We start from the raw sequence: 24,902 nt of genomic DNA on the forward strand, positions 1-24,902 counted from the left end.
TTGGTAGTAGATGCCTGTCACTGTATTGAAAAGATTCTGAAAGTTAGCATGATCCCATGCATCAGGAGAGGGTAGGGAGTACCATGCATTTGCCCAGATCAGGCTATACTGTTGGCCTTATCATAAATTTCCTAATCATGTGGCTATTATAACTGGTTATGAAGATGTTTTAAGAATAGTGTAGATCTCTTGTTATAGACCAGTTTTTTTCCAGAGCAATATTTTTAAGGCAAAGTGTTTCTTGTTGGGGAAACATCAACCTTCAGACTGTAGTATAGACAGAGGACAAGTGTTCTTTTGTTCTCAAAAATTCTGTTTCCAAGTGCTTTTTACTCGCCGATATGACTGTGTCTGAGCCTTTGCTAAGGGCACTGCAGCTGGATTGTGTAGTGGAACCAGGTCCAGAAAAAGAATCGCTCAAGAATGCAAGTAAACAGGATGTCAGATGTTATCCTTAGTCTATTTCCCTAAACATAGCTTTTTGGCTGCAAAGTAAAATGCCATTCTTCTAGTTTGTGCTTACACAGAGTGATGGCTGACAGCAGGCACAGTCTTCATCTGCTTGGCACGTTGTCACCGTGCAATTCAACGTGTTTTGCAGAGGAATGATCATGACACATTATCTCGGTGAGACAGTAAGAGGACATCCGGCCATTTCTTGGAAGAATTTTCCCAGCTTACCTTCTCTGAGCCCTGTTGTGCCAGCACAGCTCCCCATGAGGCTCAGATCTGTCTGACCTAAGAGCCAGTTGGCATCTTCCTCTTGACAGAAGCCAGATTTTCACTGGGGCTAGACTATTTATTGACAGCATTTTCCCAGACTGGCCCATGAGTATCTCATTTCCAAGGTCCCCTGAAGTGCTGGCTCGCCTCTGTTTTCCCAGAGCACTCACTGCCTTCTCTTTCCTCCCTCCCCAGCATCCTGCTCACTTCCTTCCCTTACAGCTTCTTGCACTGTTGGTTTTTTTTTTTTGGGGGGGGGGAGGGGTGTGAGTGTGTGTATGTATTTCTTCTTTTTTTTTTAAAAAAAATCCTAATGAATTTGTTTTGCAGCTTTTGAAAAAGAATCCCAGTGTTATCCAGGATTTTCCCCTCATTCATTCTATTTCTACATCTTTGAGTGTGAGCTCTGTGGTTTTCAAATCCCAGAATTGGAGTGGCTTCCACCGTTGTCTAAGGAACGTTGTTTTAGAGCTTTGCTCTGCAAGCACGAGAAGAGAACTCATAAAAAGGAAGACAACAGCAGATGCAATCGCGGATGTGGCTTAGTCCTTGCAGCTGCCCCAGAGAGGTGCTCGGGAGCGTTCAGTCTGCAGTAATGAATCCAGAAGAGCGCGTCGTGACCTGGCTCATATCCTTGGGAGTATTAGATTCCCCCAAAAAGACCATCTGTGATCCGGAGGAGTTCTTGAAGTCCTCTTTGAAAAATGGGGTAGTGCTGTGCAAACTGATCAACAGATTAAGGCCTGGCTCTGTAGAAAAGGTAAGGGAAATTTGCAGTATCTTTAGGGTTGCTCACCACCAGAGAGCAGCGGTAATGTCACTCTGGAGATTTTCGGTTGCCTGGGTCATGGGACACTCCTGCTTTCATCTCTTTTTGAGATTTAACCGTTCTTTCTTACTGTTTTCATAGTCGGAAAAAGTCAGAAAATGAAAGGTTTTCCTTTAGTGATTGGCCACTAGAGGTTAGTACAGTAAAAACCTTTGACACCACTGGTACCAGGGGACAAGGAGAACACCCCTGTCACGAGCTGGCTCTGCCACAGAGACGCGTGTTGTGCCTCCCTGTGCACCGAGGACATGTTTTGAACCTGAGGTTCATGTGAGTCTGTGGAGTAATGGGATGATTTGTAACAGATATTCAGGGTGCTTATTGATGGTATGACTAAATTTGCTGTGGATTTACTTCTCAAAGAAATAAAGTATCCATTGAAAGAGAGGCTATTTAGCAATCAGGAGAAATAATCCAAAATGTCACAATGGGTTTGTTAAAACAATAGAAACCAAATATATGTTTTGAATGCAACACGTGTTCAAAGTGAAACTAACCTTACTCATTTTTAAAAATCCAAAATTGTGAAGGTTGGAAACCCATGATCACCAGTAAGAAAAATTTTTAAAATGGGCACCTTAATCAAGTTTAAAAGTGGAGCCATAAATTATTTTCTTAAGGTCAGCAGGGAATGAGACACTGAGTACAGTTCATTTCCCTCCTTGAGGCAGTGTTTTTATTGAACATACCGATTTACTTATAATTTCTCAAACTTGGAAAACAGTGATAAAATGGAAAATGTCGAGAAATGTGATCAAATGTAAAGAACAGCGAAGAGGGAAATACAATTTTAATACATTATCATGAGGAGGATGGAGGGAAATGATAGGTTGAAAGCAGGAACCAGGATGAAAAAAACTTGCAGGGTCTCTCTAATTTGCTATCACCATGCTTTGCATGAGAAAGTTTATAAGTGGAGATGACTTGGGGCTAAGGATTTGGTGACATTTGGAACAAGACCAACCGTTTAGATTTTTGCATCACTTCCTTCAGTGGTTAATTTCTCTTCCTGGATTGACAGTAATGTTGGCCCCACCTTAAAAAGCCTACTTTATCTACTTATCAGCGAATGATGCAATGATGTGTCCCACTTGGGATGACAGTCTCCAAGTGATATTTGACTGTGTTTCTTTAGTACTGTCTGGAGCCCCAAACTGAAGCTGACTGCACCAACAACATCAACGACTTCCTGAAAGGATGCGCAGCCCTTCAAGTGGAGGTAAGCCCACCCAGGTTGCCTTCCTTGTGGTCATTTTTCACTCTGCTAATGAATATGGTGTCGTGGTAAAAGGCTTATTTTTACTGTTAAACCGAGGAAGCATTTTTATGGAAACCATGGTTAAGATCGATGGTCCCCAGTCATGGTTTGCTAGTTTGTTTGTTTGTTTATTTTTTTTCCGGAAACCAATTCCAAAGCAAAACAAAATCAAAATTCAAAATATGGTAACTTTTATCTTACTGTATAGCACAGAGAACCATATTCAATATCCTATGATAAACCATAATGGAAAAGAATATTAAGAAAAAGAATGTCTGTATATGTGTAACTGAATCATTTGGCTGTACAGCAGAAATTAACACAGCATTGTAAATCAATTAAAAAAAGACAAAATATGGTACCATTTAGAAACAGCTCCCAAAATTTGTTGTATGACTCAAGGAATTCAAACCAGGGCTCTGTGACAACTTAGAGGGGTGGGATGGGGTGGGAGGTCGAAGGGAGATTTGAGAGGGTGGGGACATATGTATGATTCATGTTGAAGTATGGCAGAAACCAACACAATATTGTAAAGCAATTATCCTCCAATTAAAAATAAATTAAAAAAAAAAAAAACCACAGCTCCCAAGCTCTGAAAGCAGGCTTTTGGTGCCAGAGGTTGTATGGTATGCGTCCCTACTAAGTGGAGCCCAAAGTGGGCCACTGGATGCTGCAGAGGGTTACTGTAATCCTTTTGAGTTGGGAAGGGTGGAAAGATTATAACCACTTTTCCCTACTAACACTTTAGAACAGAGGCCATGAAAGAACTTGGCCCTGAGGTAGAAATTGTATATTAAGTTACACTGTATTCCTTTATGTTATGTGGATCCTTGCAGTAAGTATAGGGGGTGTTGCTGAAAAGGAGGTGACGCTTTTGCTTGTATGTCACATTATTTAATGTCTCTGTACCTTAGTGTTTTAATCTGTAAAATGGACACAATAATAACTACCTCATGGGGCTGTTTTAAGGATCAAATGAGATACTGCATAATAATTTAGAGCTAAGAGCTTGAAATTCCAAAGATCTATGAAGTAACGTAGGTAGAGTACTCAGCACAGGACCTGGGGTGTAAGAAGTATAGACATGCATTAGTAGTATCACTTGTGGAGAAATGTTAGTACTGGTTTGAGCCTGGACTCTTCCCTACTGGCTCAGACAGTAAAGAATCTGCCTGTAATGCAGGAGACTCGAGTTCAGTCCCTAGGTTGGGAAGATTCCCTGGAGAAGGGGACAGCAACCCATTCCAGTGTTCTTGCCTGGAGAATCCCATGGACAGAGGAGCCTGGTGGGCTACAGCCTGTGGGCTTGCAAAGAACTGGATACAACTGAGCGACACTTTCACACACCTTCTGATATTAGACTACTTGGATTCAAATCTCAGTTATCTCTTGCTAGTAGCTTTGTGACCTTGGGCATGTTATGGCTCTGTGCCTCAGTCTCCATACCTGCAAAATGGGAAGAATAGCAGCACCTGTCTCATGGGATTGGTATAAGGTTTCAAAGAATTCACATCCTTGGAAGAGTGCATGGCACACAGAAAGTTTTCTCCAAGTGTTAGTTAACTACTAGTGGTACTAGTACAAGTAACTTTTCCCCAGATAAACTTTGCTTTCTTCAGAGTTTTTCTGAAAGTTAGCCATAGCATCAAGCTATGCTTGTTTCAGAATATTTTATTCCAGATTTCCGTATTGCCAAATTTTAGCTCCTTCCCTCTCTCTCTCTTTATCTTTCTGTGTGTGTACCTGGGCGCATGGTGTGTATGGCTTTTAAGGCAGGTGCAACCTACTCTATATCCCTTATGGAATGATGTCTGCTACGAACAGATCATGGCATTTTCTTTTCATTTGTTAAATAAAAACATTGTGAGGTTGCCAAAGATTTATGCACTCTGAAGCTGTCAGAAGGTATATTGAGTTTCTATATGGTTCTAAGAATACTAGGTGATACAGAAACACCTCCTGGGTCTGGCATTGTTGGAGAATGAGTCTTTTCACATAAGTGGATTTTTCTGATAACTAATGCTTATTCCATTAAGCACCCATACTTAAAATATTTTTGGCCACTTTGGACACAAATCTTTCTTTGAAAGTATAACATAATTTTCATTTCTTACATTGAAGGTCGCCAAACATATTTTGATCTCTTTTGGATAATTCAGGCTGGTCTGAGCATCAGATGAATATTGTGAGGAGGCAATATCTGTCAGGATGGTTAAGCACATACCTTCTCCAGTTTGACAGACAGACATGGGTCAGAATTTTGGCTCTGTGTGATTCTGGGAAAAGATATTTGGCCTCTCTCTGCTCCAGTTTCCTCATCTGTATAATGGAGACATGAGTAATAGGTACTGCATTGGATCTGTTTATTTATTTTTAATATTTTGACCATACCTTGCAGCATGTAGGATCTTAGTTCTCTGACCAGGGATCAAACCCTTGTCCCCTGCAGTGGAAGCAGGGAGTCTTAGTCACTGGACGGCCAGGGAAGTCCCTGCACTGGATTCTTTTAAAGATCAACTGAAATAATGCATCTAAAGAACTTCATATTTCATCGCACATAACACATGCATAATAGCTCTTCACTCATACCATTATTACTAGGTAGTGTTGCACACAAAATTATGCCTGAAAGGGGTGCATAACAGTCATACTGAGGCACTGCTAGAACCCTGAGGGAAGATTAATAAAATCAATACAGGAGGAATGAGATTGAAAGCTGAGCTGGGTGCACCCAGCAGCCAAAAATACTGACCATTCAGTCTCAAGTTCCCAAGGTAGCTAGAATACAGACCTAAACACAAATATTTGCAAATTAAAAAACATTATTTTAAACATTGAAAGTATTGGACATACAATATGGTGTAAATTTAAGGTGTACAATGTGTTACCTTAATGCATTGATATTTTGTAATATCATTGCCATTGTAGCGATATTTATCACATCACCTAAGTACAGTATTGTTGTCTGTGTTCCCTATAGTGGACATTAGACCCCTATGGTGTATTTACTGCTCGTTGTAGGTTGGTACACTTAAACAATGTCAGTTTTCATCCCTCAGCCTCCACCCCCTGATAACAGCTCTTTTTTTCTGTTTGATTTTTTAAGATTCCATGTATAAGTGAGACCATACAGTATTTTTATTTGACTTATCTCATTTAGCATAATGTGTTCAAAGTCCATCCCTGTTTTTGCAAATGGCAGAATATCCTCCTTTTGCATGGCTGAATAACAGTCCATTGTGTGTATATACCACATCTTTTCTTGAAATCCATTCATCCGTTGATGAACATTTAAATTGTTTCTGTATCTTGTCACTTTAGATAGAGTATCTCTCAGAACTGAAGTACCTAGCACAGTGCCTAGTCTGAAGTGAAGTGAAGTGAAAGTTGCTCAGTTGTGTCCTACTCTTTGCGTCCCCATACAGTCCATGGAATTCTCCAGGCCAGAATACTGGAGTGGGTAGCCTTTCCCTTAGGGCATACTTAATACTTTTTTTGTTGACACTATGAAACTGTTAATGTTTAAAAAGCAAAAAGAGCAGGGCTTGATTGTTGCCAAGGACACACTATTATTTATATACAGAAAGAGTGCCAGCTTGAAACGGTCAGTTTGGAAATCTAGAAAAATGAAAGCAGAGACGCAGCAGTACATTGACAATTTGAGTGTTGACTGTGGGGCACGGTGACCACATGAAAGAGCTGCTGCCTTCTGACCCTCTGAGTGGCCAGCTGGTCTCTGCAAGTGACCTCCATCTTTGTGTTCTCATGTGGCTTTAGTGTCCTAGGGTCGCTAGAGGCTCACGCCACTCACAACCGATCAGGGAAGTCTGCTGAGACACCTGGGAGACAAGGGTGTTTCTGAAGTGCCTCCCAGACTTCGATGGCATCTTCCTAAAAATATTTCCCCATTTTCTTTCTTTTTAATTTAATTAAAATTGTTATTATTATTATTGGCCGTGCTGTGTGGCTTGTGGGATGTTAGGTCCCCAATCAGGGATCAAACCCGGGCCCCTACCAGTGGAAGTGAGGAGTCCTAACCACTGGACCACCAGGGAAGTCCCTAAAAATGATTTTTTATTACATGAAAAATTCCTTAAATTCTATAGTGCTTTCTAATTTTCAAAAGTTTCACACATGTGATTTCGTACAGTCCCATAACAACCCCTTTTATTCCCTTATCCCTATGTTGCCCCCTCCCTCCTTCCCTCTCCCCACAGGCAGTTTGTTTTCCATATCTGTGAGTCTGCCTTTTTTGTTTTAGTCACTAGCTTGTTGTATTTTTTAGATTCCACATATAAATGATATCATACAGTATTTGTCTTTCTCTGACTTGTTTCACTTAGCATAATGCCATCCAAGTGTCCATCCATGTTGGTATAAACTGGCATTATTTAGTTCTTTTTTATGGCTGAGTAGTATTCCATCCATCACACACACACACACACACACACACACACACACACACACACACCCCACATTGTCTTTATCCATTCACCTGTTGATAGACACTTAGATTGTTTATACCTTGGAAATTGTAGATAATGCTGCTATGAACATTGAGGTGCATGTATCTTTTGAATTGGTGTTTTTTTGTGTGTGTTTATATATATATATATATATATATATATATATATATATATATATATATGTACCCAGGAGTGAAATTGCTGGGTCATATGGTAGTTCTATTCTTAGTTTTTTGAGAAACCTCCATACTGTTTTCCACAGTGGTTGTACCAATTTACATTCCCATCGACAGTGTAGGAGGGTTCCTTTTCTCCACACCCTCCCCAAATTTGTTATTTGTGTTCTTTTCAGTGATAGCCATTCTGACTTGATTTGCACTTCCTTGATGATTAGCAATGCTGAGCATCTTTTCATGTGGCTGTTGGCCATCTGCATTACCTCTTTGGAAAAATATCTATTCAGGTCTTCTGCCCACTTTTTAAATTGGGTTGTTTTTTGATGTTGAGTTGCATGAGCTGTTTATATATATTGGATATTAACCTCTTATTAGTCAGCATTTGCAAATATTTTCTCCCATTTAGTAGATTGTCTTTTCATTTTGTCAATGGTTTCCTTTGCTGTACAAAAACTTTTAAGCTGTAGGTTCCATTTGTTTATTTTTTAAATTTCCTTTGCTTTAGGAGATGGATCAAAAAATATTGCTGTGATTTATGTCCAAGAATATTCTGTCTATGTTTTCCTCTAGGAGTTTTATAGTATCTGGTCTTTAATCCATTTGAGCTTATTTTTGTGTATAATGTTAGAGAATGTTCTAATTTCTTTCTTTCACATGTGCTGTACACTTTTCCCAGAACCACTTATTAAAGAGACTGTCTTTTCTCCATTGTATATTCTTGCTTCCTTTGTCATAGATTAATTGACCGTAAGTGAGTGGGTTTATTTCTGGGCTCTCTATTCTGTTCTACTGATCAATGTATCTGCTTTTGTGCTAGTACCATACTGTTTTGATTGCTGTAACTTTGTGGCATAGCCTGAAGTCAGAGAGTGTGATTCCTCAGCTCTGTTCTGTCTCAAGATTGTTTTGGCTATTTGGGGTCTTTTGTGGTTCCATACAAATTTTTGAATTATTTGTTCTAGTTCTGTGAAAAATGTCACGTTGGTATTTTTGATGGTTTGTTGTTGTTGTTCAGTCTCTAAGTCATGTCTGACTCTTTGTGACCCCATGGACTGCTGCATGCCAGGCTTCCCTGACCTCCACTATCTCCCAGAATTTGCTCAGATTACTGTCCATTGATCAGTGATGGTATATAACCAACCATCTCATCCTCTGCTGCCCTCTTGTCCTTTTGCCTTCAACCTTTCCCAGCATCAGGGTATTTTCCAATGAGTTGGCTCTTTGCATCAGGTGGCCAAAGTATTGGAGCTTCAGCTTCAGCATGAGTCCTTCCAATGAATATTCAGGGTTGATTTCCTTTAGGATTGACTGGTTTGATCTTGCACTCCAAGGGACTCTCAAGAGTCTTCTCCAGCACCGCAATTCAAAGGCATCAACTTTTCAGTGCTCAGCTTTCTTTATGGTCCAAGTCTCACATCAATACTGAAAAAACCATAGCTTTGACTAGACAGACCTTTGTTGGCAAAGTGATGTTTTTGGTTTTTAATATGCTGTCTAGATTTGTCATAGCCTTCCTTGCAAGGAGCATCTTCTAATTTCATGGCTACAGTCACCGTCCACAGTGATTCTGGAGCCCAAGAAGATAAAATCTGTCATTGTTTTCACTTTTTTCCCATCTATTTGCCATGAAGTGATGGGGCCAGATGCCATGATCTTGGTTTTTTGAATGTTGAGCTTTAAGCCAGCTTTTTCCCTCTCTTCTTTCACTATCATCAAGAAGCTCTTTAGTTCCTCTTCACTTTCTGCTATTAGAGTGGTATCATCTACATATCTGAGGTTGTTGATATTTCTCCTGGCAATCTCGATTCCAGCTTGTGATTCATCTAGCCTGGCATTTCACATGATGCTGCTGCTGCTAAGTTGGTTCAGTCGTGTCTGACTGTGCGACCCCATAGACGGCAGCCCACCCAGCTCTCCCGTCCCTGGGTTTCTCCAGGCAAGAACACTGAAGTGGGTTGCCATTTCCTTCTCCAACACATGAAAGTGAAAGTGAAGTCGTGTCCGACTCCTAGTGATCCTGCGGACTGCAGCCTACCAGGCTCCTCCATCCATGGGATAGAGTCTGCATATAAGTTAAAAAAATAGGGTGACAATATACAGCATTGCCACACCCCTTTCCCAGTTTGGAACCAGTCCATTATTCCATGTAATGTTCTAACTGTTGCTTCTTGACCTGCATACAGATTTCTGAGGAGGCAGGTAAGGTGGTCTGGTATTCCCTCTCTTAAAGAATTTTCCACAGTTTGTTGTGATCCACACAGTCAAAGACTTTAGCATTGTCAATGAAACAGAAGTACATGTTTTCCTGGAATTCCCTTGCTTTCTGTAGATTCTTTCCCCCACTGAATTGATTAATGTAGCTGAGTGGTAAGTTTTCAAATCAGAAAGCATGAGTCCTCCAACTTTGCTCTTCATTTTCAAAATAATTTTGGCTATTCTGGATCTCTTGTGTGCGCATATGGATCAGGATCAGCCTGTACATTTCTGCAAAAAGGCAAACTGGAATTTTTAATAAGGATTGTATTCAGTCTGTATATTGCTTTGGGGAATATTGCCATCTGAACAACATTAAGTCTTCTGATCCATAAACACAGGATGTCTTGCCATTGATTTAAGTCTTTAAAATTTCATTCAACAATGTTTTGTAATTTTCAGTGTACACGCCTGTACTGCCTTGATTCAATTTATTCCAAAGTATTTTATTTCTTTTGATACTATTGCAAATGGAATTGTTTCCTTAATTTCACATTTGGGTTGTTCATTGCATAGAAATACAATTGATCTTTCACCATTAAGCATAATGGTAGTTGTGGATTTTCATAGATGCTCTTTATCAGGTTAAAGGAGTTCCATTCCTTTCCTAGTTTTTTGAGTGTTTTTTGTCATGAAGGGGTGCCAGATTTTTTCGAATGCTTTTCTTTGCATCTGTTAAGATGCCCATTGATTTTCTCCTTTATTATACCACAATGTTTATTACATTATTAATTTTCATATGTTAAATCAATCTTGTATTCTTGGGATAAATGCCAGAGGGTCACGTTGTATATGCACATAGAGATTTGTGTACCTCTGTGATTATTCTTGAAGCATCTTTCTTCATAGAAATGGAATACCTGTGTTACAATTTGATACTCTCAAATTCCCCTACAAACATGCTGTATGAAGCTCTAATCCTACCAACAGTGTAGAAAGTGCCTTCTTCCTCATGTCTCTGGTGGCCCTGGATATTATTTATCATTAATGTTGGCTAAAATGTTGGGTGCAAATGGTATTTCTTTATTGCTGTAATATTAATTTCATGATTCCATGTGCGTTTGGACATCTCTCATGCCTTTATTGTTTATTTGTATTTCCATTTTTGTGAACCAAATGTATCTTTCTTATTTATTTACAGAATGGAGAAGGCAGGGAGGACACTCAGGCCTCAAGAGAAAATCTTCCAGAACATATGGAAAAATCCTCATGTCTAGGTAGAGTGTCACTAATGTGACCAATAAGTCCCTCGATAGCACTGTCCTAGCAATGGTCTTTTTTCTGCCTTTGAACTTGCTGGGAGTCAGGGACAGATACAGTTCTTACGATCATTTGGGACTGGCCTGGGTGGTACCTCTGACTACGCCGTCCTGGCTAAGCCCCAGGAAGGACTGGTCTTTCCCAGCTCTAGTCCTCTGGTTTTTCTTTCAGCCAGGCTTCCCCCAGCCTCATCCCCAGTAGGCACTTCTTTTTCACCTGCCACTTTTATGAACAACCCATTGCCAGGAATACTCTACCATCTCCTATTCTGCTCCTGGGCCAACCTTACTTCGCCGTTTTGTTTATGAAGGATTTCACTGAACGTATATGAAGCTCAGTTAGGGCTTCTTTCACTCTCTTTCTTCCTCCTTCTCTCTCACCAGCTGGTATCAGTATGGCTTTTTCTTTGCCCCCACCCGTAACTGCCTCCTGTCTCCCTGAGTCACTCCATCTGCCTTGTCACTGGAACAGCATGGGTGCTGTCCCCAAAGTGGGGCCTGTGGGATGGACGATTTGCCATTTCCCAGGGCCGGCTCGACAGGGAAGCAGTTCTGGAAGGAAGGCAGCTCTACTAATGATCATGAGTCAAGGGCTAAATCTCCCATAATCGATCTGAGCTCTAGGAGAGCAAAGCCTCCCTGGAGCAATGAGGCAGAGGCCAGGCAACTAAGCAGTAGCTGCAGTGGGTATCAGGCCCTGAAACGGCGACGTTCTCTCCGAGAACTCAGAGTCCCCTTCTCTCGGCCTCAGTTGACTCATCTGTAAAAATGAGGAGACTGGAGTAAGGATTGGTTATGTCTCACTGTTGGACACTGTTTTTAACTGGCCGTTTCCATCAGTTTCCGCTGGGGAAAGCTTTGTATATTTAGCCGCTCAATTTGAGCTAGTGAGAAGACTAAAGAGGATTTTGGTAAGTTTTTGGTCTTTTTTTTTTTTTCCCCTCTTTCTGTCGAGCCAGTCTGACACTCCTACTGGAATTTCCGTGAGTTACATCAAATGACACCCATGACTGGCCATCCTAATCTACCGATTCCATTGCTTTTCGGTAAAAACTGGACTTCAAGTAAGGTCGGAAATATTTGCCTTCTCTCACGAACCTTTTCATTCTCCCTCGAAGAGACTATTTGGTGTGGGGCCTGTTATCCGAGAAGTCCGGGAAGGGCATCCAGGACAGTTCGGGGAAGGGAGGGGTGCGGAGGGCCGCTGGAGAGCGCTTCCTCTCTGGGGTGGCTCAGCGGCTCACCACAGGGTTTAGGGGCTCCAAGCCGCGTCCGGGGCTGGAGGAGGAAGCGGGCCACCTGGCAGGGCTGCTCAGTGAGGCCGGGATTCCCGCCCGAGGCTCTAGCAGAGGCCCGCGGCAGGCCAGGCGGCGGCAGCCCGGGGCTCGGGGTTGAACCCGGCGGCAGCAGCATGCGCAGTGTGGCGGCCGCCGCCGCTGCTCCGTGGCTTCTGCTGCCGCCACGGCTACCGGGCGGCGGCGGCGGCGGCGGCTGCTCTGCCCTGCGCCGCTGTCACTTCCAGTTCCTACTTCGGCGATCCAGGTCCGGGTCACTGCTTCCCCGCCGCTGGCCCGGTCCCTCCAGGCCGCTCTCCCTCCCGGGCTCTGGCTCCCGGCTGGAGGGGGCCGGCGAGGTACTGAGAGCCGGGTGCGGAGCGGCCGCAAAGGCGGGTTCCCAGGGCAGCCGCTGCCCGCCCGTCGCCGCCCCGCGCGCCCTCGGCCGGCTCGCCGCCCGCGCACCCAGCAGGGCGCGTCTCCTGCACCCCGCTTTCGGCCCCGCGCTCCCCACCGCTTTGGAAACAAGAACTTGAGGGCCAGCATCTGGCTTCCCTTTAGATTAAAAAAGGCGGGGGGGGGGCATTAAAAAAAAAACAACAAATAAAAAAAAACCCTGGTCTGGAGAGGTTGCGGGCGCTGCTCAGAGTTTGGAGACGGGCGCCCCCTCCTCGTCCGCGTCCAGGAGCAAAGTTGCAGTCGCCCCTCCCCGCCCCGGCGAGCCGAGCCCAGCTCTCCAGTTTCGCCCTGGTGGCGGCCGCGCTCAGGGCAGAGTCCCAGCTCCGGCCGAGTGGAACCGTTCCCGCAGCCTTGGCACCGGCTCGGTCGCCCGCTCGCCGGCCCGGTGACTCGGGAGGGCGAGCGGCTTCCCGGAGGCGGCAGCGGCGCGGATAGAGCGAGCGAAAAACTGGAGGACCAGAGGGCAGCCGCCAAGCCAGGTGACCTGCCCGGGCGAAGGGTCAGGGGAAGGGGACCGCGCGAGGGCCTGGGGTGGGGCCGAAGGACCCTCGTTGGCGAGGAGCCGCCCTTCCTCCCCGGGCCGTGGCCGCGGGGTCCGTCCTCCGCCAGGGCCTCGCGGGGCTCTGAGCGCCTGGGTGCCCGGAGCGGGGGCGGGGGCCGAGGGCGCAGAGCGGGGACGCGCCAAACTTAGGGGCGAGTTGTCCGGCTCTGGCCGCGAGGTTTGCATCAGACCCGATTCCTTCTTTTCCCTGAAACCAGAGCAGGAATCAACAGTACTATTTTTCTTTTATACTAATTGACATCCCCCACCCCCCCGCCACCGTCCCCGGCATCCGTACATTTGGGGATATTTTAGGCGTTGAGTACACAGGTCTGTCGCAGGAATGGTTTGTGGATGGGGAAAGTCCTGTATCTACAAGGTGTTCTAACGTACCTGTGGTTAATTTCGAGTTTTCATTTTCCAGTCATTTAGGAACCCAACAGGTATTTGAGCGATTTCGTTTCTCAGCTCTAGAGTGGAGAGCCCTTAAGTTTATCTGTCTCTTCGAAAATCTTATAGTTTTATTTTTGGTTTGTTATTGTTTTTGGATACAGGGGTGACTCACATGATTTTTTTTTTTTTTTGGTCTCTCCTTAATGTGTAGTGGGAGAAAAAATAGAGTCCTAAGGGAATATATTTTTCTATGCAACTATGTACCTTTTGTCAAGAAAAGCTTCACATAAACCAGAAGCCATTATAGGAGAGGAGACAATTTTAAAAGCAAGATTCTGAGGTTCAGACTGTTTTTCTAACTTGTATTTGCCTGGGAACCCCACGATTTGTCCTTGAACTTCCTATCTTAATTTTGACATTGACCATGGTAAGAAGAGCTCCGATGACATCATTTGCTCCAGCCACAGTTCTGGTGTTCCGTGACTGAGAGCGCCTGTCTCCAAAACGTAAAGCCTGGGCCTGCCCTTGTAGTTCAGCTGAGGCATTTCCAAGGATTTCTCTTAAGCAAAGTATTATGCTACATGCCAGGCAGTGCTGCAGTCTCTTCTTACATAAGCGAGCTTCAGGCTGGTGGAGTCTCTGGGTGTGCTTGAAGCAGTTAATATCAGAGAGTTCTCAGTCTTGGGGAGGGAGGGTGGTGGTTGGTGACTGGAGTTTGGAACAAAGTAAATTTCCAGCCTAGAAATCTCATCTTGCCTTCTTTTGCTGCTTCAAGTTTTGGAAAACATTCTATTTATCTTATCTAAAACTCACCGTGCCCTTGTGAAGGATGTAGGAGAGATGGCATTGCTTTCATTGGCCAGAGAAACAGAAAAGTTTAGTGATCCAAAGTCACAGAGCTGACGGGTGGTGTCATCAAAACTCTCACCCGAATCTTCTGCTCTCAGCCCATGATTCTGCTTTGTGTTTATGCCAACGTGACATTTGATACAAAAGTGTCTCATTTGGTACATATCCTGGATGGTATGTCTTCCAAGCTACTGTTTCTTTCTGTTCTTTCTTGCCAGCTCACAGGACTGGTACTGTTACTGTTACTAGAGGTGAGGTCAGGGACAAAGCTTTCCACAGGAGGGTCTGTGGTTGGTATTGATCTATGGTCTGCCTCCTCTCCAGTCATCTTTGGGGGTAGCAGTGTTGAACAGAGTGAGCCCCCAGGGCCCAGAAATGTCTGACATTCATTTGACATCACTAGCCCAGGTATAATATTACTTCAGTTTTTACAAAGAAACTCATTCAGGAGGAGAAACCGGAGAGTGTGAGTTTTGTTCGTCTGCAGCGATCTGCTCATCACTGGGCTGAGACTTAGGAACTTAGACTTGAAGGAGAGAGAGGAGTTGGGTATCTACCATTTCTCAAGCACATACTGTGTTCTAGGTTGCGTGCTAGGTGCTCTAAGTATATTATTTCATTTCATCCTCACAACAATCCTAGAGGGGAGAGGATATTGTGCCCATTATACACTGGTGGAAACTGAGGTTTGGGGATGATCCAGACAAATGCCACACACTGCCAGTGCAAAACAGAGCCAAAATGTAATCACTGTTGTTCCTTACTTCAAAATTTGTTCCCTTTGCCACGTGCCAAGCTGTTAACCCAAAGGAGCTATTGAGAATATGGGAACATCTAGCCTTGGTTTTCAGACATAGCTGTACATCAGAGCCACTTGGGGTGTTTTTTAAAAAAATACAAATATTGGGGTCTACCCACACTGGGCTTTTGTGTTAATTGGTCTGCAGTGAGATCCAGGCCTTCCTCACTATTTCTTCTTTTTTTCTAATGTTTAAGTAAACTTTATATTGACGTACAGCATGAATTTAGGAAACTGCACAAGTCCTGAGTAAAAAGTTCATTGGATCCTTACAAACTGAACACATCTGGAACTGGTGGTTCAGTGGTTAAAAATCTGCCTGCTAAGTGCAGAGGACACAGGTTCAATCCCTGGTATGAGAAGATTCCACATGCCTCAGGGCAGCTAAGCCCATGTGCCGCAGCTACTGAGCCCAGGCGCCCTAGAGTCTGTGCTTCGTAGTTCTTTCTTTTTTATTGCTAGTGGTATTCCATTGTGTAGATGTCCCCTATTTTCTTTATCCATTCACCTGTTGATGGACATCTGGGTTGTTTCCAGTTTGGGGTTGCTATGAACAATGCTACTATGAATATCCCTGTGTATGTCTTCTGGTACACATTTCTGCTGGGTTTATACATAGGAATAGAACCGCTGGGTCATAGGGTATGTGTATGCTTGGCCTGAGTAAGTGCTGCCCCCAAATTTTCCGAAGTGGTCTTATTATTTGGTTTTGAAAGCTCCCCAAGTGATTCTAATGTGTAGCCAGAGTCGAGAACTATTTCCCTGGTTTATTTAGAGTTCAGCCGTCCAGCAACCCCTAGAGTCTGCCACCAAGCTGAGAACCTCATCAGCCTTGGATCGTCTAGAAAATCTCTGCTGAACTGGGCAGCTAGCATCCATTTTCCCATAATCCTTTGTGCACGGCTACCTTTTTGCTGCCTGCCCATTCTCAGCATGGTAATCTGTGATTACATTTCTCTCTCTACTAGTCTCGGGGCTTCTCAAAGGCAGGAACTAGGGGTTGATCATCCTTGTAATGCCAGCAGTCATGACAGAACGTGGCACATAGCAGGTGCTCAGTAAATGTTTATTAAATGAATGATTGCTAGAATGACTGAGTGGTCAGGCAAGGTCTGGGCTGCAAAAGAGATGCCCGCTCTTTGTCCTTGGACATGTGCACTTCATTCCTAGGAGTCTCCCTTAAGCCCTCACTCAGAACCTAATTGCTTTTATTTATCAAAGCCTGTTGGAATTATGGGTAATCTGGTTGCTCATCCCCAAACTGATTAGAAATAGCAAATTAGATTAGATGAGATAAGGTATGTGGAAGCACTTTGTAAACTGGAAAACAGCATCTAAATGGAAAGTTGTGATAAAGGGAGAAGAGAGGTTGCTCCAGATTCTACTTGCTGGTGATGGTAGAAAGTCTATATCTATGTGAAACATGGAAGCAATGAAATCAGCAGGAGACACAAACTATAAAAAAGCAGACTGCCAAACATAACCATCCGGGTATTTTTGGCATGGGATCAGGTAACCCAACACATGCTGTGTGGTCTAGTGGTCAGAATTTCTAACTTTCTCCGCCTTGGTCTAGGTCTGATTCCTGCTCAGGGAACCTTTGTTCTTGAGAAGTCGTGTAGTAGTGCAAAGGCTAAGAGCTTGAGTTTTAGACTTGAACTGACCTGAGGTAGCCACTTGTGAGGTATATGACAATTTCCTTCATGGTGAAAAGCGTTAGTCGCTCAATTGTGACCCTATGGACTGTAACCTGCCAGGTTCCTCTGTCCATGGGATTCTCCAGGCAAGAATACTGGAGTGGGTTGACATGCCCTTCTCCAGGGGATCGTCCCAAGCCAGGGATTGAACCCAGGTCTCCTGCATTACAGGCAGATTCTTTACCAACTGAGTCACCAGAGAAGCCCTTTCTTCACGGTAGTGTTAGGTAATATTAGGTATATATGTATTACTTTCTTATTATTAGATATATGTTGCTGCTGCTGCTAAGTCACTTCAGTCATGTCCGACTCTGTGTGACCCCATAGACGGCAGCCCACTAGGCTCCTCTGTCCCTGGGGTTCTCCAGACAAGAATACTGGAGTGGGTTGCCATTTCCTTCTCCACTGCATGAAAGTGAAAAGTGAAAGTGAAGTTGCTCAGCTGTGCCCAACTCTTAGCGACCCCATGGACTGCAGCTTACCAGGCTCCTCCATCCATGGGATTTTCCAGGCAAGAGTACTGGAGTGGGTTGCCATTGCCTTCTCCAGATATATGCTACCTCTTAGCATTAAATGAGAGAAGTAAAGCACTTCACACTAGTGCCTGGCACTGAGTAAATACTCACTAGCATCTAATTAGTTCCTAATTTAGCTGTATTTTAGTTTTTTGGTTGCATTGGGTCTTCGTTGCAGCATGGGCCATGTGGGATCTTAGTTCCCTGACTAGGGATTGAACCCACATCCCCTGCATTGGAAGGTGGATTCTTAACCACTGAACCATCAAAGAAGTCCCTGGAATTTTAATATATCCTAGTAGACTAGTGTTCACAAATGATCACAATGCAGTATCCAAAAAGGTTCACTTTCTTTCTTGTTGACAGGTTAGGCAAACTCTATTTAAGAAGGGAATCATGCTTAATAGAAAGATTTGCTTTAGAAATTTTAACATCAAAAAAAATCTTGGGACTTCCCTGGTGGTCCAGAGGTTAAGAATCCACCTTGCAATGCAGGGGACATGGGTTTAATCCCTGGTCCAGGAAGATCCCATATACTGCAGAGTAACTAAGTCTGCAGGCCTCAACAACTAGAGCCTATGCTCCACAAAAGTAGCCACCACAATGAGAGGCCCCCAGTCGCTGCAACTAGAGAATAGCCCCCGATTGCCAAAACTAGAGAGAGCCTGCACAGCAATGAAGACCCAGTGCAGAGAAATAAATAATGAAATAAAATAAAAGCCCTTGGAGACAGGAAAGGGTAAACTGTGGCCTCTGGGGAATGATGGCTTCACCTGGGGTTCTGAAGTTTTACACTTGTTCCACTGAGAATTTAGACGAGGATGAAATGTAAACCAGGAAAAAGAAAATCCAGCCATCTTGTTTCACAGTTCTATGCTTTATTTGGCAGAGATTGCTTGTTTTTGGAAAAAAAGTTGTTAGAAAATAAAGTTGAAGGTTAAAATCCCCACATATTTTTTTAATACTTAACATCTTTCTTCCAAAGATAAAACAAAGTTGAACATTTCTGGGAATTTTCGGTGAAAAGTGGTGGTGGGCTTGACCTCTGTTCTCCTAGTGAACAGCAGAACTCCATCCTGCCAACATTATTAACCTCTTTCACTCACTAATTGAAGTGGTTTTTTTTTTCTTTTTCGGAACTTGAAATTCTTAGTGTCTCGCATCACAGAAAATAATTTGACTTTAGATTAGAGGGTGTTGAAATGTGTTGAAAATTATCTGTAGGTCATATTTACTGTGTTTACATATTTTATTTGGAAGATTGCATAAAGACAGTTTAAATTTTGGTGATGTTATAGCCCAGTGATAGCCATGGGACAGAAACTGGAAGCTGTAACTCTAATTTCTGATAATATATGTGTAATCTTAAGAGTTTTATGAACTGCTTATAAAAGTTCCTGTTAAGTCTCCAGCCTAATGTCTTGCTGCTGTTTTTAGTGCTTAGTGTGGTTGATTTTTAAGTTCTGAGAAGAAATTTGTATATGGGTTTCTTTATAACAACTCAGGACACGAAATATGTTTGGGGATCCAGTTCTAAAGAGGAACTGGAGAAGACAAAGCGACTGAATTCTTCTGAGACTATGAATTATTCAGTTGTTAACCACAGTAACTTCTTTAGCTACCATTTTGTGTGCTAATAATAGAAACGGTTTGGACGGATTCCTCTTGGAATTGAAAAATCAGGAAAGCTTTTCACTCTTTTCTAGTCTATGCATAAACTAGGAGAATGTTTAAAAGGATATTTCCAGTTTCTCATGTTTACCTGGATAAAATAATAGGTGTGTCTTCTAAAACAAAGGTATTGATATTCGTTTTTATAATTACTATAGCTTGAAATTTAAAAATCCACTCCAGAGCAGTTTGCTTCTTGTTTTAGTTGAATGAAACAATTCAACAAATGGTTTTTTGTTTTTGATGATGACTGACAAAACCTTTCCCCTTTGCTCCCAGGAAATAAGTAATAAACCTGTTGAATTGGGCACAGTTGAGGGGGAAAAATAATTAACTGCCTCTATACAAAAAACAAAAACAAACAAAACCCCCATGGTATGTAATACTTAAAAAGGAAACATATAGTTTCTGAATTGAATGTGTGTTGATAATACCAAAAGGAAGGCATTTTGTTGGAATTAAATCTAAGTCAACTCTAATTTGGTTTTAATGTTGACTCGAATCCAGGCTGTTTCTGGGGGCAACAGAGCACAATACAGGCCTTTATTAAGACCACACAATCTTGGCCAGTTCTCCCCTGCTCCAGCCCATTCTAATTTGGTCGTATGCTATAATTGAGGCGACCCCCCGAGGATCGGTCTGAGAGGTGAGGACGTTGCCAACACAGCATAAGGTAGGAGAGCCATTGGTGATGACACTGGGGCTAGCACCAAAGGGAAGTACAAGGTCTGGCCGATTGCTTAGGGCCTTTGCTTAGCTCCGTTTTTAGAGGAGGTGTATGTCCACTCAGCCCAGAAGGCTGCTCCTTATCTACATTTCAACATTGACCTTGCCACTTCCTCTGTTGTCATCTGGAAGAAAGACTTACAACACCAGACATCTGTCTAATTAGTTCCCAGCTTTGTCAGACCCTGGCAAACTGGACCCTGCCACACAGAGGGTTGTGTGGCTTCAGATGACATCTAGTCACGTGTCATTTTTATTTGACTTCTTGGCAGAAGATTTACCTTCCTAATTAAGTTCTGCTTAGAGAAATAGAGTAAAATCCCAGCTTTGTACTTTCTTAGGGACTTGAATATTATTACAGAGATCAGACATGTCAACTGAGAGATTGAATAGGGCAATGGGGAAGAGAAAGAATTAAATTAAGGTGAGATGAAGTGCAGCAGTTTGCAAAGCAGAGAGTGAAAGTGTTATAAGGACTTGCTTGTCTCACCCTAGACAAGACATGAAGGTTTCCCTACCCTTTGTAAGCACGGGCATTACTTTAAGAGGCATCTTTAAGGGGTCAAGCTGTGAACAGCTTTTATGAAGAGCTGGCCCTGTGAAGCAGTCCCTCAACACTGAGGAACATTAAGTCTTGTATTAATAACTTGTCTGTTCTTCATGGCTAGGTTTCCAGCGAACTGGGGCTACTTACCAATGATTTCTGAGAAATGTATGCAAACCAAGAGAATTTGGTATTTTACTAACCAAAGAAATTTAACCACTTCTTTGGAGAAATGTGTGTTGTGATAGTGTAAATCACCATTTTTACTGTGAAATAACCCGCTTGCATTCTTTGAAGATATGCTGGTATTTGGGAATGGATTGGGGATTAAAAAATCACCTTCAAGGAAAGAGAACAGAATGAAAAATAATGTTTGACAGTTGGTGTATACTTGTAGGGACTTTTTTTCTTGATAGATGTCATATAGCATCCGTTTTGTTTCTTATCTTAAAACAAATTTATGCATTAGTGCCTGGCGTATACCAGGTGTTCAGTAAATATTTGTTGAATGGGTAATGAGTGGATGAATTGTTAAGAATTAATTTTAGATAGCTTGAATATCTAACAGCCTAAATGTAGATTATCAAGAGCTGACTTAATTTATTGAAGTGACTCTTTAGTGGATGAAAATAAGGCTAACAGGAAAACTGGGTCTCTCCTAGTCAGTATTATTACTCAGTTTCTTTATACCAAGCTGGAGCACCTGTTTCATGTTTTTAAAAGTTAAAAAAAAAAGAAAAGAAAAGAAAAAGAAAAACATGAGAGATTAGGTCACACAGTGTCATATGGAACCTTTCTCTGCCTTTCCTGTCCTCAGGTCACTTCTTATTCCTTGTGTTACCCAAACTCTGTCAATTTCACTACAATTTCAAGTGTGAGATTTGCATATCCAGGACTCTAACTTTGATTCTCCAAAGTGGTCCCATGCAGTAACCGCACTTCTTTTGGGTGAGGTAAATGCTTTATCAGCATTCTTTTCTTCTCTCAATCATATTCTTCAAAAACAAACATCTGTCTTCCCATGTGATGGAAAATATATGAGCCCTGATTTAACAAGTTCTATGAGAAAAAAAAAAAAAATGACCTCCCCCTGCCTTTCCTTCTGGAGAAGGTAGGCCCAAAGGACAGGTGTTTCTGGTGGAAGAAATAGCCACTTAAATTTTAGGTTGAAAGGAAAGAGGAATAGTCAGCAAATGTTTGTGGATCATCTGTGTGGCAAGTGCTGAGCATTGTGGAAAAAGGCAGCATGTGTACGGGAAATAGTCATGGAGTTTTGCAGTGGATGTCTGGCTGGGTATCCATGCTGCCAGAGTCTAGAGCATAATACAGAGTGGAAAGAGAAGCTCATTGTGTACTAAGGTAGAGTGTTGGAGGAAGACCCTGTGGAGGAGAGTGGCGGAGGATGGGCCCCGAAGACCTGCTACAATTCAGATGATTGAGGGAACTTGTTCATAAAGAGAAGGGTGCCTAGCAGAGAGCGGCGCAGTGAAGGAAGCAGAGGATTCTGGGGCATACATAGAGGTGATGGTAAGAAATGACATACTTGCTAGTGGTGAGACCAGCTTGAGAAGCACTTTGAATGCTGGCTTGAAGCATGTGGACTTGATCTTGTAGGCAGTCACAGGCAAGGTTACCTTAGGCTGAGAGATGTGACTTTTAACAGAAAGCACTGTTCATGCTGGCTTGGATGTCTGAGCTCCTGAATGCCCACTTTCCTGTGTTTGGATGGTTTCCTAGGCACAGATCTTGTTTGGGGTCAGATGGAGGAAAACTAATTAACTTATTCATTAATTGGTTGATTGATGTCTGCTGGGCCTCGATGGGCATCTCTGAAAAGGGCATAATTTTGAAAAAGTGACTCACATAGAGAAGTAAGCAAAGTATGCCAAAAGTCTTTGCCAAATGAATTGTTGAAGGTGTTCTCGAAAGAAAGAAAGAAAGTGGGAGAAACTTTGGCACAACATCCTTCCTACCCAGATTAGCTGGTGTGAGAGGGACTTCAGGCGTGTGATTTGTGGTCTTGCCAATGGCCTGTCACCGCTTCTTCCTTCTCCTGGGTTACTTTGCCATATTTTGTCATGTCCCACTGTGCCCTGCTGGGACTTGGACTCTGTTTTAAGGCAAGGGATAAACAGGTTAATGCGGCTCGTAGTGGCTGTCTTTTAAGCTGTTTTACAATAGACTGTTCAAAAAAAAAAAAAAAAAGATAACCCAGCCAGCCAAACAGTGACATCTCACAGTTCTTTCCAGCATCCCTTCTCTATAGTGCCTACATCATGGTGCTTTGGGAGGAGATTTGTACCACCTGAGACAAGCCAGAAATTGCATGGGTACATGAATCACTGAAATCCATCCCCGTGGAGTTTGAAGCATCTTTAGTCACCTCACAGTCACTGGGCTTCAGTTTGGGGATAAGCACAGGTGTGTGTTAGTTTAGATAACAGATGTTTCCTGAAAAGTCATATGGAAATAGATTCTTTTTCTTTGCTAATCATGTTTTTTTTTTTTTTTTGGCTTTACTTGTGATCCTGACAATGCCTTTTCCTCAATTGTAATTAATCACCAATTGGTGAAAGCTTCTAAACTGTAATTCATCAAACAGCTTTTGAACACATACTATGTGACACTCTTCTAGACACTGAGGATCCAGAGATGAAAAAAAATTTAAGACTATTGCAGTATAGTTGATTTACAATGTTATGTTAATTTCTGCTGTACAGCAAAGTGATTCAGTTATACATTTTTAATATTCTTTTCCTTTATGGTTTGTCCCAGGATATCAAATATACTTTCTTGTGCTATACAGTAAGACCTGGTTGTTTATCCATTCTGTAAGTAATAGTTTGCATCTGCTAACCCCAAACTCCCAGTCCGTCCCTCCTCCACAACCAGATATGAAAACATTTTAAAAATCTGGCTTCATGGGGCTTATTTCAGTTTTTCTGATAGTCCACCCTACCAATCCACCAATGAATGGTGGTTTATTGAGTGTCTCATATGTATTGAATGCTGGACCAGGGCTGGGGGACACTGTGCTGCAAAGAGTTGGCTTTCCCTGCAGAATAAGTAGAGAGTATTACATGAGTTGATTGAGAGCTTATGTGTGTGCCATCTGTGCAGACAGCAAGAAGAAAGAGAGGCATGAGGGTGGAGGACTTTAAGGAAGGCAGTGGATGAGACTGCCAGAGGAGGGACTCCTGTGTTCATTGCCCACCTCCCTCCCTCAGCTTTGTGCTCGTAAAGGCTATATATCGTCACCCTGCTTATTTAACTTATATGCAGAGTACATCATGCAGAATGCCTGACTGGATGAAGTACAAGCTGGAATCAAGATTGTGGGGAGAAGTATCAATAACCTTAGATATGCAGATGACACCACCCTTGTGGCAGAAAGTAGAGAGGAAATAAAGAGCCTCTTGATGAAGGTGGAAGAGGAGAGTGAAAAAGCTGGCTTAAAACTCAATATTAAAAAAACTAAGATAATGGCATCTGGTCCCATCACTTCATGGCAAATAGACGGGGAAACAATGGAAACAGTGACAGGCTTTCTTGGGCTCCAAAATCACTGCAGATGGTGACTGCAGCCATGAAATTAAAAGGACTCCCTTGCTCCTTGGAAGAAAGCTGTGACCAACCTAGACAGCATATTAAAAAGCAGAGACATTACTTTGCCGACAAAGGTCCGTCTAGTCAAAGCTACAGTTTTTTCCAGTAGTCATGTACGGATGTGAGAGTTGGACCATAAGAAGGCTGAGCACCAGAGAACTGATACTTTCAAACTGTGGTGTTGAAGAAGACTCCCGAGAATCCCTTGGACTGCAAGGAGATCCAACCAGTCCATCCTAAAGGAAATTAGTCCTGAATATTCATTGGAAGGACTGATGCTGAAGCTGAAGCTCCAATACTTGGGCCACCTGATGCGAAGAACTGACTTATTTGAAAAGACCCTGATGCTGGGAAAGATTGAAGGCGGGAGGAAAAGGGGATGACAGAGGACCTGGTTGTTTATCCATTCTATAAGTAATCGTTTGCATCTGCTAATCCCAAACTCTCAGTCCATCCTTCCCCAATGCCCAGACATGAAGATGTTTTAAAAATCTGGCTTCATGGGACTTATTTAAGTTTCTCTGATAGTCCACCTTACCAGTTCACCAGCGAGTGATGATTTATTGATATAAGCTTGGCGTGCTACAGTCCATGGGATTGCAGAGTTGGATGCAACTGAAGGACTGAGCAACAACATGTAACACTAGTCTCTCCTGTGCATGGAATTTGTTGCGAAGCAGTTGCTTCTACTAGGTTTTCTGGCTCTGACCCTAAATCATAGAAAGCAGGGGCTTTGGGAACCCTGTCTTCACAGGAGAGTCCCCTCCTTCACTGCCTGGACAATTAAACCAGCAGGAGCTCTCGGCACTTTGACTTTCCGAGCTTCTTCTCATGGTCTTTATACCTATGGCTGGATTCATCATG

At 42.9% G+C, this 24,902-nt stretch overlaps 1 protein-coding gene across 9 annotated transcripts in view; it reads left to right on the plus strand.

Moving 5' to 3' along the window:
- The first annotated feature begins 1,307 nt into the window (after positions 1-1,307).
- Positions 1,308-24,902, plus strand: part of ARHGEF6 (Rac/Cdc42 guanine nucleotide exchange factor 6) — a 116,477-nt gene continuing 92,882 nt past the window's right edge. For 4 of the 9 annotated variants that reach the window (XM_004022312.6, XM_012107256.5, XM_012107257.5 and 1 more), the window contains exons 1-2: positions 1,308-1,483; positions 2,688-2,771. In XM_004022312.6, coding sequence (XP_004022361.3) covers positions 1,319-1,483; positions 2,688-2,771 — 249 coding nt within the window. In that variant the 5' untranslated portion in view covers positions 1,308-1,318. Of the gene's footprint in view, positions 1,484-2,687; positions 2,772-11,568; positions 12,034-12,976; positions 13,177-24,902 lie in introns of those variants that run through there. The other 5 variants (XM_012107260.5, XM_060408208.1, XM_060408210.1 and 2 more) reach the window with 3 other exon arrangements.

Source organism: Ovis aries, chromosome X, assembly GCF_016772045.2.
Source record: "Ovis aries strain OAR_USU_Benz2616 breed Rambouillet chromosome X, ARS-UI_Ramb_v3.0, whole genome shotgun sequence".
NCBI classification, from domain to species: domain Eukaryota; kingdom Metazoa; phylum Chordata; class Mammalia; order Artiodactyla; family Bovidae; genus Ovis; species Ovis aries.